Below are 12867 nucleotides of genomic sequence, written 5' to 3'. Positions count from 1 at the left end.
GGTAAACTTCACTCATTTTATAGCCCATTCTGGCTATGAGACAACAAAAAAAACTTTGAATTTTTAAGTTTCAACTGACTTTTTATTTTTTATTTTTTTAAAGAGAAATCCAACTTTCTATTGAGAAAAATAAAAAGGAACAATTATATATAAAGGACATAAAAAAGCAACTCTATCTAAATAAAGGGGCTGCCCCAATCCTAAAAGATAAGACCTAACTGAGAGTTAAAAAGAACTTATAAATCGTTTAAATCTAATCACCTCCCGATATTAGAACTTAGAAGGTATCTCTGACATCCCTCAAAGTCTCTAAACACCAATATTATCATGCACTAATAATTATAAAATACAATACCAAACCGAAGGGATGCAAGAAAAAGATTTCTAGGTTCTAACTTTCCAGGAAAGAATTGAATTTATATTACAGATACAAAATGTGTAGTAAGACTATGAATGCCTAAGAGTACAACTTTTTTTCTTTGGAGTCAGTGAGTTAACAAAGAGTTGTATTTGAACTACAAAAAAAATACAGGGAAGAATTGTAACTCCTGTTTCCTACTCGACACCAAATTGATTTCTTACAGTCATTGATCTAATCAAAAGGTTTTCACGTGGTGATGTTATTGCTCTACTACCCACCAAGTCAGTTTGCTTCAGACTTGCAAGCCTGAAAAGATGGCACTTCTCCAAATCCTGAAAAGCAATCATATAACCAATTCCTCGTCTCTTGGGCATTCAAAATTTCCCAGGCATGCCATTTTTTGGCAATGCACCCCCACGTGTTCCAGGTACTTTCATTTCCAAAAGAGGGGTTGGTTCTTATATCCATAGCAGCAGAAGTATTTATGGTTGCGGTTGCAGTTGAGGTTCAGGTTGTGGTGGAGGTTGCGGTTGCAGTTGTGGTGGTACTTGTGGTTGCAGTTGAGGATGTGGTGGAGGCTGCGACTGCGGTTGTGGTGGAGGTTGGGGTTGCAATTGTTCGGGTTGAGGTTGCGATTCTGGTTGCAGTTGTTGCGGCTGATGTTGAGATTGTGGTTGCAGTTGAGGTTGAGGTTGTGGTTGTCCAGCAAACAACCGATTCCTGCCCCGGCCTCTTCGGGCACCAGCAATACTGGCAATCAACGAGTTACCAATATTAACCAAGGCGCTAGGTCCCATCAGCTTCAGGCCAAAATCTTTCACTAGATATGGCAGTCTACTTTCATCCTCTCTGATCGCGAGTTGTAGCTCACGTGCCTGCTCACAGGATACAATTGTGTAAAGCAGCAGCTGTTGGTGCGCAGGATCTTCACAAATTTCGGCCAATTCTTCCTCGTTAGAACTTTCTCCCATGCCCCTGAATGTGATTTTCATGACACCCATTGATTTTTCATCATCAACCAAGGGATCGAAAATAAACGACACATTTCCAAGCTCGATGTCAGGTTTCCTGAAGAGATCTGACAGAAGATCATTACTTAGTCTGTGATTCCTCGGCATGTACCTCCTTGAGTAGTTTGATCGTCCCCTAGTTGCATGGTAAATACATGAAGCTTCTCTTAGGCCACTCAAGAAGGCACCATGCATGGTGGCTGGATATTGCTTAGTTGTGGCCTCACCAGCAAAGAATAACCTGTTCCACACGCTCTCTGCAAGAATATCATAATCACTGCCCGAGGACCCGACTCGAACATGAGAGTATGAGCCGTAAGACAATGGATCGCTGCCCCATCTTGTGCATATTGTCTGTATTGGATTAGGCACGTCAATCCCCTTGGGGCTGAATATGCCTTTATGTAGAAAAAGAGGTAACAGGGTTAAACGAGAAGTCTAGCTGACTTATTCATATGGAAATTCACGACCAAAACCGGAGAGAGATCATACCTCTGAGGATGCCGAGAACCCGGTGGAGCAACATGGATGGATCCGTGCATTCAAACACTTCAGCAGCTTCACCAGCAACAAGAGCTATAAGAACTGCAGCTCCCGAAACAGTATGGTACCCGTAAAATAGAAAGAACTCCCCCCGTTGATGGCAATGCTCTCTAAGACATCCAAATGTATCTAGGTCTTCCCCCCAAAAAACATGAGGAAAGACCATTGCAACTTTATTTAATAATCCAAAACCCAGTCTCTCAATTGCTGCCAGCTTCCTTTTAGGTAACTCAGGTTTGAATCTGATATCCTTTCGCTTCAGAACCCCAAGCGGTACTGTGCACAGGACCATATCAGCTTGAAATACTTGATCTCCAGCTATTACTTCTACTCCTTCACTTCCATATTTGATAGTGTCAACAACCTTCCCATAAAATATGGGAACTCCTTCACATAATGCCTTTATCAACCTCCAATTACCCCCTGCTAGGAAGCAATGGTCTCCACCCATTTCGTAAGGATCATCTTGATCCCAATGCGCGGCAGACAAGTTCGAAACACATCCTGCATTTGCATATTCCAAGTTTGCTAGATGCCAATCAAGAAGTTGTCTTTCATCCTTACTCTTCGCCACAGCATATAATTGCCTGAGTTTTTCTAGAACCGTTCCAAGAGAAATGTTATTAGCCAATCCTCCCATAATCTTTCTCAGTTCAGTCACTTTGTCTAGCAATTTATTAAAAATATATTCAATCTTGGCATCGATATCTTTTCCAATGAGCGTCCCATCAGGTTTATACAATGGACAATTATCTCTGACCTTATGAAGTGGAATTGAAAGTTGTCTAGCTAGAACTCCAAGAGGATTAGCATGGATACCAGTAATGACACTGCCACCAAGATCTACAGCAGCAAAATTGCCCTCCTGCCCCATTTTTTGTGTATAAACTCTGCCACCTGGTCGAGTCCTACCTTCTAAAACAATAACCTTAAAGCCAAATGATAATAGCTGCCTAGCTGCAGCTAACCCCGCGAGGCCTGCACCAACAATAATCACAGATCCTTCAGTTCCCTCCTCGGGCACTTGGGATGTAAAGGTTGGTGACACCCCAAAGTTTATATATCCATTGTACAGAAGGAAATCATACGCTGCACTAATCAAATGTTCATACTCACTGCTCACAGTTTCTTTAATCTGTCCTTTCGAAAGCCACATTTGCACGTTACCCCGCCACCTTGCGAGGATATGATTCCTAACGACGATATAATCGTTCTGCTCTTTCCCACCCAATTTTCTCACCACCCTAGCTTTAATTTCCTCCTCAAGCAAAGCATCAATAGGGAATCCAAGAGATAGTGCTATCATAGCCTCGATTTCAGTCTCCTTCTCTAGATCCTCAGCCGTTTTGCTCTTCTTCTTCGAAACACCGCCTAAATGCTTCTCCATAAGCTCATCCATTAAATCCTCATCATAATTTCGCGCACTGGCTTTCTTTCGCAAAGAACGTTTTAAAACTAAACCAGGGGTGGTATCCATCATTCTACAACACAACCCTAAAAATATTCAATCCTTCCAAACATTTAATCTTCAGAATCCCATCAAGGAAAGAAAACCCATCTCGCTCACCACTCCCTACATACTTGGTAAAATTTTAATCAATCATACACAACTGTCCAGAAACTCCATGAGAGACTCAGGAATCTCAAAAATAAAACTGCCGCCTCTGCTTAAGTATTTCAGCATTCAACGCAACAAGAAAATGAAACGGAAAATCCACTTCGGCTGGTACAATTCCTCAAAATACTGCTCGTAATCGACTAGAACCTTTGAGATAGACGAAAGAAAATCACAGCCCCTGACGTAAACAACGAGATTACAACCAAAAAGGAAAAGAAGCTAGAAAACGTATCTTGATAAAGCTGAGCAAATGGGATAACCGAAATTCGCCAATCTCAAGGCCAAGTCTGGAATGGAATCGACGAATACAATTAGGGCAACTCACCTGGATGGGTTTAAGGCCAAGGATTAACGGAGAAGAAAGAAGAAATTAGGGTTCTTACGCGAAACGAGTTCGAGAAAAGAGAGAGAATTATTTTGATGGCAGATAAATTTGAGCAACAGAAATTACTGTAGCAGACGGTTCCAATATTCGCATTTTAAATCGCCGTATCTGAACAATTCGTATTTTTAAATTTGACCCCTATTTTATTTTTTAAAAAATAATTGTTAAATAATAATTACAAAAACCCCTTGAACTGTCTAAACTTAGAATTGAATTTTTAGTCAATTTGAATTTAATAAATGTTTGGGTCAAATTAAAAAGCAATGTTTTTACTTCTTTTAAATGGAAAAAAAGAATTAAAAAGTTAGGCTCGTTTAATTTATAATGATTCTATCTTTTTTTTTTAATTATGTTTGATTTACTAACTTCTTATAATTTACTTTTAGAAACGTTTTCAAAATTTAGGTAAGTTTAAAAACTAAAATATAATCAAAATATACTAGCTTTTAAATATTGAGGTGGATTGAAATGTGAAAATTGATATTTTTAAAAAGTTCTACAACCAAAAAAAAAATTGTAAAAAATATCTAATCTCAAAATTTTCTAAATAAGTTAAAAATAGTTAATATTAATATAGAAAATAGTTAATATTAATATTATGTCTATATTAGTGATTTGTTGATATTTTTCATATTTTGTCATTTTTTTCAATATTATAAAAATGTCTATTTACTTTTATATTGATGTCGAATATATGGACATATGGAAATATGAACATGTTGACGGATATTTAATACTTTGGTCATTAGTTAGTTATAACATAAATAAAATGTGACAAATTATCTCCCAACTTAAATTTTTATTCAAACGAAGACATTTTTCTTGTACCTTATATATCGAGGATATTACTCATTTACATTTGTAACGATTGATCCTCAAACAAAGGATCGTCATCTCTCACATAGTCATTCATTCATCCATTAGGATGCGTAAAAAATGAACTTCTATCCCGACTAACTTTTCTTCTTTGAAGCACATTGTCCATCTAATAAAGCTCAAGCACATATCACATTGTGATATTATAACTCACGTCAACCACTTTGATGGACCATTAACAATTCTACCTAGACCACATCTCTAAAGCTTGCTATTTTACCTCCAACATCCAAAATTCACACAATTTTACACTTGTTTAGACAACACAGACCTCTCTATATTTTCACAATAATGTAATAATATTCACATTGAAGGTAAGTCGATACAATTTTACTATATCAACTCAAATAAATCTCTAAGAGGAATTTGTTGAGTTTTGACAAAATATTAGAATTGGGTTTTAATTACCCCAACTGAAATATTTAAACCTCGTATACCAACTGTAGTTAACTAAATGGTATTTATTTGGAGGAAGTGTTTTGTGTAACTGAGATCGGGGGGAGAAATATGTGTGAGTATAATAATTTTTGACATAATGAATTATTACGAATCGTGGTTTTTTCTACGGTCTCGAGTTTTTCACTTCAATTCTTATGCTTTCTTTATTTTGTCGCTTTCTTCCAAATTTTCAGTTATTTCCTGCTTATTCCTGCCGTAGAAATTTGGGATTGGAACATGATTACATGGTGGAATTTGAGGAAACTAAGGATGCATGGAGTGGACAGAGACAGAGAGATTAAGAAGAATCCATGGCGATTTTCATGTCAAAGGAAGCAACCACGTGAACTTGGTCGGTGATTGGCTTTCTACTCTATTTCTCATTATTGTCAAAAGTTGAACCCTTCAAACATGATCAGGATTTAGTTTTAAGTTTCATCCATTAAACAAAACACAAAATAACTTAACTTAGTTTGATCTGTGTTAAAGGCTGTTGTCTTACAAGTGCATAACCATAAATTTTGGGTCAATTATATCACGTCATTATCTATTTTAATAAGAGATTAATTATATATTAATCCTAAATTAAAATTAAAGATAAATTGATTAGAATATATAATTAGGTCATATGAGAACTGGGCTTGAAATCAATTTGGTTTACAAACTTTGTCCAAAACTCAATTTAGCATGAGACAGGTGGATTAATATTTAAATTTAAATAAATTTAAATCCATTTAAAGAATTGGGTTTGACTTAAAATTACCAAACCTATGGAAACCTCTATAAATAGGGGGGACCTTATTTATTTTCAGAGTTCAGAATTGGAGAATACTAAATTGAAGACTTTCTGAAGACTTGAACAAATTCAATGACAAATATCTTCACATCAAGTCGAGAGAAAGAATCAGAGGATAAAGATTAGAGATTGAATCTACTATACAATACATATAAACAATATACTCCACGAAATATAATTTCTCTGGAAATCTCGTGTGAACAACAAGAATCGTTCGTCTTTGAATTCTAAGCGTGTGTTTGACGTATCAGATGACTCGTAAAAGTTAAGGTTTATTGTGTACTACAAATTACTATTTAAAAGTTTATAATTTTTAAATGGTGAAATAATCGAAAAAAAAACTCATATATGTTATCCAATTTGTCTTCCAAACATCTCCTTGGTTCAATTAAGATTATTAGAGATGGTACGGGAGGGATTTGTTGATTATGTTGAAAAAAGAATTTTTAAGGTCCGCTTGATAATCATTTTGTTTTTTTTTCCTCAAATGACGCTGGTTGATAACTATTTTGATTTTTGACTTTCTATTCTTAAAACTAAACTTATAAACATTAAACAATATCTTTGTTTTGTAATCTATTTTTGAAGGCTTTTTCAAAATATAATTAAGCCAAGTTTTAAAAACTAAAAATAGTAGTTTAAATTTATTTTTTTTTATGAAATTTAACTAAGAATTCAAATTTGTTTTTACCCAGGGTGAAAAACTTTAAGAAAAAAATTTTGAGAGTAAAGTAGGCATCATTTAAAAAACATGAAACTAAAAGCAAAATTATTATCCAACTAATCTGTAGTTTTCAAAAATCTTATTTCTTAGAAAGCAAGTGCATAAATTTTAGAAACATAATTATCATGAAAATGGCTTAAGAAAGCCTAAATTTGTATGGTTTGGAGTTGAGATCTCTAATTATCCATTTGTGCCATTAGTTTGTTTAACTTATATAATTTATGAGTTCATGAGTTTTAGATTAGTAGCGTGTAACAGACTGTTTTAACTTTTATGAAATTTTGACTCGATAATAACGATTGAACCTATAAATTCAAAAACTAACCTGAGCATAATTTTAACTAATTAGAGTACATATTATTAACAAAAAGGTCAGAAGTTCAAATTCTCAACCAAAGTTAACTAAAAATTAGAAATCCTTGCCCAAGTGCTCCCTAATTATTTTGAAGGTTCATCAACTGTTTTAGCCTTTTCTAGCCAGCTTCATCCTTGAAGAAGATGTTCATTTTTAAATTCCTTCAACTAAAAAATTACAACTCCCAAAGAGTTGACCAAAGATTAAAAATCCTTTTGAGCAACACTATCAAAATCTAATGAAACTCAAAACTTCAACTAGAAGCAGAGTAAAAATGGTAGAATTCACTTGCTTCAAAAGCACTTAATTGTCTAAGAAAATACCCACTTTCCCTCTCAATGGCTTCTATAAAAGAAAGAGGAGAAACATGTGCTTGACCATATTTCTGGCTGTGGCTGCCATTGAAGAAGCTGAAGATGATCATGGGGAGATTTAGCAGAAATGAAACTGCCATCATTTTGCTTGTGCTCATGTCTGGTTTGTTGCAGATCCATGGCGCTGATAAGATAACGTGTTTCAGGAGCAAAAGCCCCTGTCGTTTCAAGGAGATGCCATGCCCAGCAGAATGCCCGTCGAAATCGCCATCAAATCATACCGACAAAGTTTGCTACGTCAACTGCCAATCGCCCATCTGCAAAGCAGAGTGCAAAAGTAAGGCTGGATGGTATCGAATTTGATGTTGAATGATATAGGAAGTTTTTGATGAGTAACTTGTTTTTGTGCGTCATGACAGGCACGAAACCAAACTGCAACGGACCCGGCTCGGCGTGCTTGGACCCCAGGTTCATTGGTGCAGATGGCATTGTGTTCTACTTCCATGGAAGAAGTAATGAACACTTCAGCTTGGTATCTGATCCTGATCTGCAGATCAATGCACGGTTCATTGGACTAAGGCCGGCGGGCAGAGCCAGAGACTTCACATGGATTCAAGCTCTAGGCTTTCTCTTCAACTCTCACTCCTTCTCACTCGAAGCCAAACGAGCAGCAACCTGGGACAGCGAAGTCGATTACTTGAAATTCACTTACGACGGGCAGGAAGTAATTATCCCGGATGGTCGTCTCTCTCAATGGAGGTCCTCAGAAAGCAATGTTACAGTTCAAAGAACATCAACCAGCAACAGTGTCTTGGTTACTCTCCCTGAGATTGCAGAGATATCAGTTAACGTCGTACCGATTACAAAAGAAGACGACAGGATTCATAACTATCAGATACCGAAAGATGACTGTTTTGCTCACTTGGAGGTTCAGTTCAGGTTCCATGCCCTCTCTTCGAAGGTCGAAGGAGTGCTTGGAAGGACTTACCAGCCCGACTTTAAGAATCCTGCAAAGCCTGGAGTTGCAATGCCTGTAGTGGGAGGTGACAAGGAGTACAGGACCTCATCGCTCCTCTCGGCCGACTGCAATGCTTGTTTGTTCTCCCTGGCCCGAATCTCTAACACAGTAGACACAAAGATAAAGCAATATAGCTTCATAGACTGCTCTGGAGGAAGCACAAGTGGAAATGGAATACTTTGCAGAAAATAAGTCTCAATAACCAGAATCAAGTCATACTAAAAATTGAATAACTGAAGCTTTTGCTTCATATGTTGTCTAACAGAATAGTCTTCTCCCATGGAGTTTGGCTAGTTGTTTTCTATTCTGTGAATGATATCTACTTTTAGGTGTGTCACCTGCACTACCTTTGTATTCAGATTTCAGTTTCTAATTCTTAATCGTTCCGTTTTGATTCCAACCAGTAAAACAAGAGAATGATTTGCCCGTTTCGAGCCATTACAACTGTCTCAGACATGGTACTGTCCTTAAGGATACATCTAAGAGAAGCAATGAACATAATAGAACATAGAATTTGCAAACATGAAGTCAGAACCTGTGCTTTATTCACTATACCTTTTATCCAGAACAAAAACATTATACAGCTAATACAATCCATTGTCTGAGTAAATGTGTAAAAACAACCCTGAATGTGAAAATAAAGAGTAGACTGTTTACTGTACCAATTAATCTTGAAATGATCGGCGGATGCCACCAAACGATATTACAATCTGAATGAATCGAGCAGATGGAATTTAATTGAAGAGAAAGAAAATCATAGAACAATATATTTTCTTCATTTTGTCCACTGTAAATATATTTAGACTCACTCAATGCAAGGACGCCCAGTGCCTTTGCAGGTCATCCAGGATAAATCTCACTAGCTGAAGAATGTTTCTTTCTCATCTCCCACGGGGATTTACGAGCTGCGAAAATACCGCACTTGTTGCAGCATCTTCTGCATCATCATCGGTGCCAGAGTTCGAGTTCCCTCCATCGATCATGCTTACGCTGTTATCAAACGGCTCAAGTGGGGTCAGTTGGATGGTAGGAATGTGGTTTGTGCTGTTGTCTTCTGGCTCCATGAGAGCGGTTGATGTTTCCTCGAGCTGAAGAGCGTATTCAAGGTTCCACAGGACATCTCCCATCGATGGCCTGTCAACGCCATACTCAGCAAGGCATTTCTCAGCTGTTTCCCCGAACTTCTTAAGCGATGCTGGATTAACTTTCCCTACCAGATTTGGGTCCATGATATGGTCTAGCAAGCCCTTCTTTTGCCAAGTCATTGCCCATTCTGCTATATTGACTTGTTCTCTGGGAAGAACCGGGTTTAGCGCTGGCCTTGTGCAAAGAACTTCCATTAGCACGACACCGAATGAGTACACATCCGACTTCTCGGTAAGCTGTTGTCGCCTGAAGTATTCCGGATCAAGGTAACCAAAACTACCCTTGACAGCAGTGCTTACATGAGTCTGATCCAAAGATGGCCCAGTTTTTGAAAGACCAAAGTCTGCAACTTTGGCAACAAAATTTTCGTCCAAGAGAATGTTTGTGGTCTTAACATCTCGGTGTATTATGCTTTGAGCTGCGCCGGTGTGAAGATAATGAAGCCCCCTCGCAGCACCAATGCAAATATCAAGTCGTTGCTTCCACGACAATGGAGGCAGATCGGTTCCATACAAATGACTCCTGAGAGGTCCATTTGCCATATATTCATAGACAAGAATCATTTCTGATCTTTCATCACAATAGCCAATAAGAGACACCAGGTGACGATGTCGGAGCTTCGACAACATTTCTATTTCAGTTCGAAACTCGGCAAGGCCTTGTTCTGATCTTGGGTTACCTCTTTTAACAGCAACTTTCATGCCATCTTCAAGTGTCCCCTTGTAAACCCGACCAAAACCGCCAACTCCAAGGAGCAGGTTTTCATCGAATTTGTTGGTAGCATCAAGGATTTCCTGAAATGAGAATAATCTGCCAAGACTAGAGGAAGCCAAAGAAATGAAACTTGCAGTTCCACTCTTTTGGGAAGTCGTTGACACTTTTGTCATGGTTTGAGAGTTTCCATATAAGGGCAAAGGCAGCCATGGGTGAGCTGGTTGAGTAGTCTTACCCCTGCGACCTATGAAGCAGCAATAACACAAAACGAGCAACGCAAGCACTACTACCGCTGCCAAGACAGAACCAACAATGATTGGTATATTGTTCTTCTTCGAGGGCGCATTTGGAAAAAGACTTCCAACCGATGAAGTACCATCCAAGCTCCCAGCTTGATTGCTTATCTTCATAATCTCCAAGCCATTCATGGTGGCATTAGTGATGTCTGCCATTGTATCTGGACCAACGCTAACAGTCAAAGTATTCGAATCTGTGGAACTAGAAATGAAGTCTTTATAATAAGGCACGCCCAAGTCACCGGTTATCGCCGACAGATCAAAGCTTCTCAGAGCGTTATCGGAGTTTATGTAAAGATTGAAAACCAAGGTATTGAGGGCCTTGCTCATTATATCACAAAAATGTACTCGAACAAAATACTGAAAGTTTGGCTCAACTGAGAATACCCAAGTCAAATTGAAGTTCACGTTCGCTACATTCGGGTCGCCCATGGCATCGGCCGTAGCATAAACCCAATTCGGTGCAGTTTCTGGTGTAACACCAGTATGATATTTTATGCTCGCTGGGCTGGCAGAGACATTCACTGCAGTACTGTTGACATGGAGATACTTCATATCATTCTCCCAAGTCCTTGCAAGCGTATCATTTTGCGAAGTGAGTAAAGGACCGCCCATGTTCAGCCTGTAAACAGTCTCAAGAGCAAGTACTGAGAGACCGCTAAAAGGAGCAGACGGATTCAACGCCAATGCTTGATCAGGGAGCAGCTCTTCAGGCACCGAGACAACCTCGATCGCATTCACAAACGAAACCGAATCATTCGAGGGGATGAAAGTAAGGGTCAACGAATCAGAAGTCACATTGATCGCATACTCCTTGAACATAAAAGAACCATTATAGTTCTTGAAAGTGAAGTTGTTCAAAAGCACAAACTTATCAGTGACAACAGTAATTGAAGCAGACGACAGATTTCGCCCCAACTTCGGAATAGGATAAAAATACAACCGAACCCAATGTCGACCTTCCTGCTTGATTTCGAACCTGTAGGAAGCAATGCTCGTGAAAACCCGGGCAGATTGATAGATTGGGGACGGAGCAGCAGCACCATTTGAACCAACAACAACAGAGCTCCCAGAAAGCAAAGAATGTGCAGAATCAGGAACGAAAGTTCTCCCTTGGAAGGTGATGTTTTGTGGAGAACCACACGCTATCAAATAGTTATCAATGGGAGTGAAAGAGGCATAAGATCCACCAAAACACATAAACAAAACCACAGGCAGAACCAGATACATGGAAACAAACTTCATTTTCACCATTTCCAATAACCCCAGATCCTAAAAACGAAAAAAATTCAATAACAATCCAATATCTCCTGTATTCTAAGAAACAGACCCTAAAAGTCTAAAACCCCAATACACTAACTTCCGATCTGCAAACCAGAAAACCAAAAGAAACCCAATTCTGAACCAACAAAACCCAGCTCAGAAATCAATCCACACAATGCCCAGTTCACAAACCCAGACCAGAACAACCTCAATCAGCTCCAACTTCTCAGAGAAACAAAAATAAAAAGAGAAATGGGGAAGTGGGTGTTGAGAAGTGGTACCTCATGAAGAAGAAGGAGAAGAAGAAATAAGCTTGAAAATGTGAATCGGAGAGAAAAGAAGCCGGAGGAGGGAGATCCCCACTAATCCCGGCATGAAAGGCCCCTTCTCGAGCAGAGGTTTTTTTAGTGCAGCTACCACACTAAACTTTCCAGGCTGTTATCGAGGCTGTCATCAATAGAGAGAAAATAAAAACACACAAGACCCCACAAAACAAGAAAGAAAAGGGATATGAAACTTCTTCAAACTCCTACTCTTTCACCACTTCAATTAAAACCAGATTTTTCCTTTTTTTTTCCCTCTTCAATCATATTGGGGTCTGATTTCTACACCCAGAATCTTTTACGGCGATTAGAAATACAATAATTAGAGATGCCACGAAGAACGCTAGCTCAGCTGCCTGCAGCCTGCAGCAACTGGTTTCTCAATCTCTTCTATAAAATTTGGTTTTCTTTTCCCTAAATGGGTCAGATAAATCATAAATGCTGTTGATCAGATCATAATTATATTTCAAATTTTAACTATAGTTTTCAGACCTTCAAAAAGTTCTAACGGATCACAAGTTAAACCTTTTTTATTCTTAAAATAATACTTATTTTTTCATAATCTATTTGGTGCATTCTTCACCATTTTTTAAAATACATTCAAACTCTTACACAAATTTCAAAAACAAAAACTTGATAAAAAAAATAAAACGATATTTGAATTTCTAATTATTATAAATTTATGAA

The 12867-nt window shown here is 38.1% G+C and overlaps 3 protein-coding genes across 3 annotated transcripts; 1 reads left to right on the top strand and 2 right to left on the bottom strand.

Annotated features, from left to right (window-relative positions):
* Nucleotides 1–368: 368 nt before the first annotated feature.
* Nucleotides 369–3994, bottom strand: LDL2 (LSD1-like2). Its single transcript, XM_088119438.1, has 2 exons — nt 1864–3994; nt 369–1769 (listed from the first exon to the last, which is right to left on the bottom strand). Exons 1-2 carry the CDS (start codon nt 3392–3394, stop codon nt 844–846), a joined length of 2457 nt encoding a protein of 818 aa, XP_087975564.1. The 5' UTR covers nt 3395–3994; the 3' UTR covers nt 369–843.
* A 3113-nt stretch (nt 3995–7107) lies between these two features.
* On the top strand, nt 7108–8792 carry LOC111010446 (Late embryogenesis abundant (LEA) protein-like protein). The gene is made up of 2 exons (XM_022283887.2): nt 7108–7757; nt 7840–8792. The coding sequence occupies exons 1-2, from the start codon at nt 7523–7525 to the stop codon at nt 8628–8630; spliced, it is 1026 nt and encodes a 341-aa protein (XP_022139579.2). The 5' UTR covers nt 7108–7522; the 3' UTR covers nt 8631–8792.
* Nucleotides 8793–8951: 159 nt separating this feature from the next.
* THE1 (protein kinase family protein) lies at nt 8952–12598 on the bottom strand. Its single transcript, XM_088119437.1, has 2 exons — nt 9248–12598; nt 8952–9148 (listed from the first exon to the last, which is right to left on the bottom strand). Exon 1 carries the CDS (start codon nt 11846–11848, stop codon nt 9320–9322), a length of 2529 nt encoding a protein of 842 aa, XP_087975563.1. The 5' UTR covers nt 11849–12598; the 3' UTR covers nt 8952–9148; nt 9248–9319.
* Nucleotides 12599–12867: the final 269 nt, after the last annotated feature.

This window comes from Momordica charantia, assembly GCF_013281855.1.
Source record: "Momordica charantia cultivar OHB3-1 chromosome 11 unlocalized genomic scaffold, Mcharantia_2.0 BLBB01000011.1, whole genome shotgun sequence".
Taxonomy (NCBI): Eukaryota; Viridiplantae; Streptophyta; class Magnoliopsida; order Cucurbitales; family Cucurbitaceae; genus Momordica; species Momordica charantia.
Note: the sequence above shows the minus strand (reverse complement) of the source record. Positions and strands in the feature narration are given on the sequence as shown.

Coding starts and splice junctions, on each gene's coding strand:
- LDL2 (XM_088119438.1), bottom strand. CDS start 3,394: ATGATGGATACCACCCCTGGTTTAGTTTTAAAACGTTCTTTGCGAAAG. Junction 1,770..1,863: donor GGTTCTCGGCATCCTCAGAG/GTATGATCTCTC, acceptor TTCTACATAAAG/GCATATTCAGCCCCAAGGGG.
- THE1 (XM_088119437.1), bottom strand. CDS start 11,848: ATGGTGAAAATGAAGTTTGTTTCCATGTATCTGGTTCTGCCTGTGGTT.
- LOC111010446 (XM_022283887.2), top strand. CDS start 7,523: ATGATCATGGGGAGATTTAGCAGAAATGAAACTGCCATCATTTTGCTT. Junction 7,758..7,839: donor CTGCAAAGCAGAGTGCAAAA/GTAAGGCTGGAT, acceptor GCGTCATGACAG/GCACGAAACCAAACTGCAAC.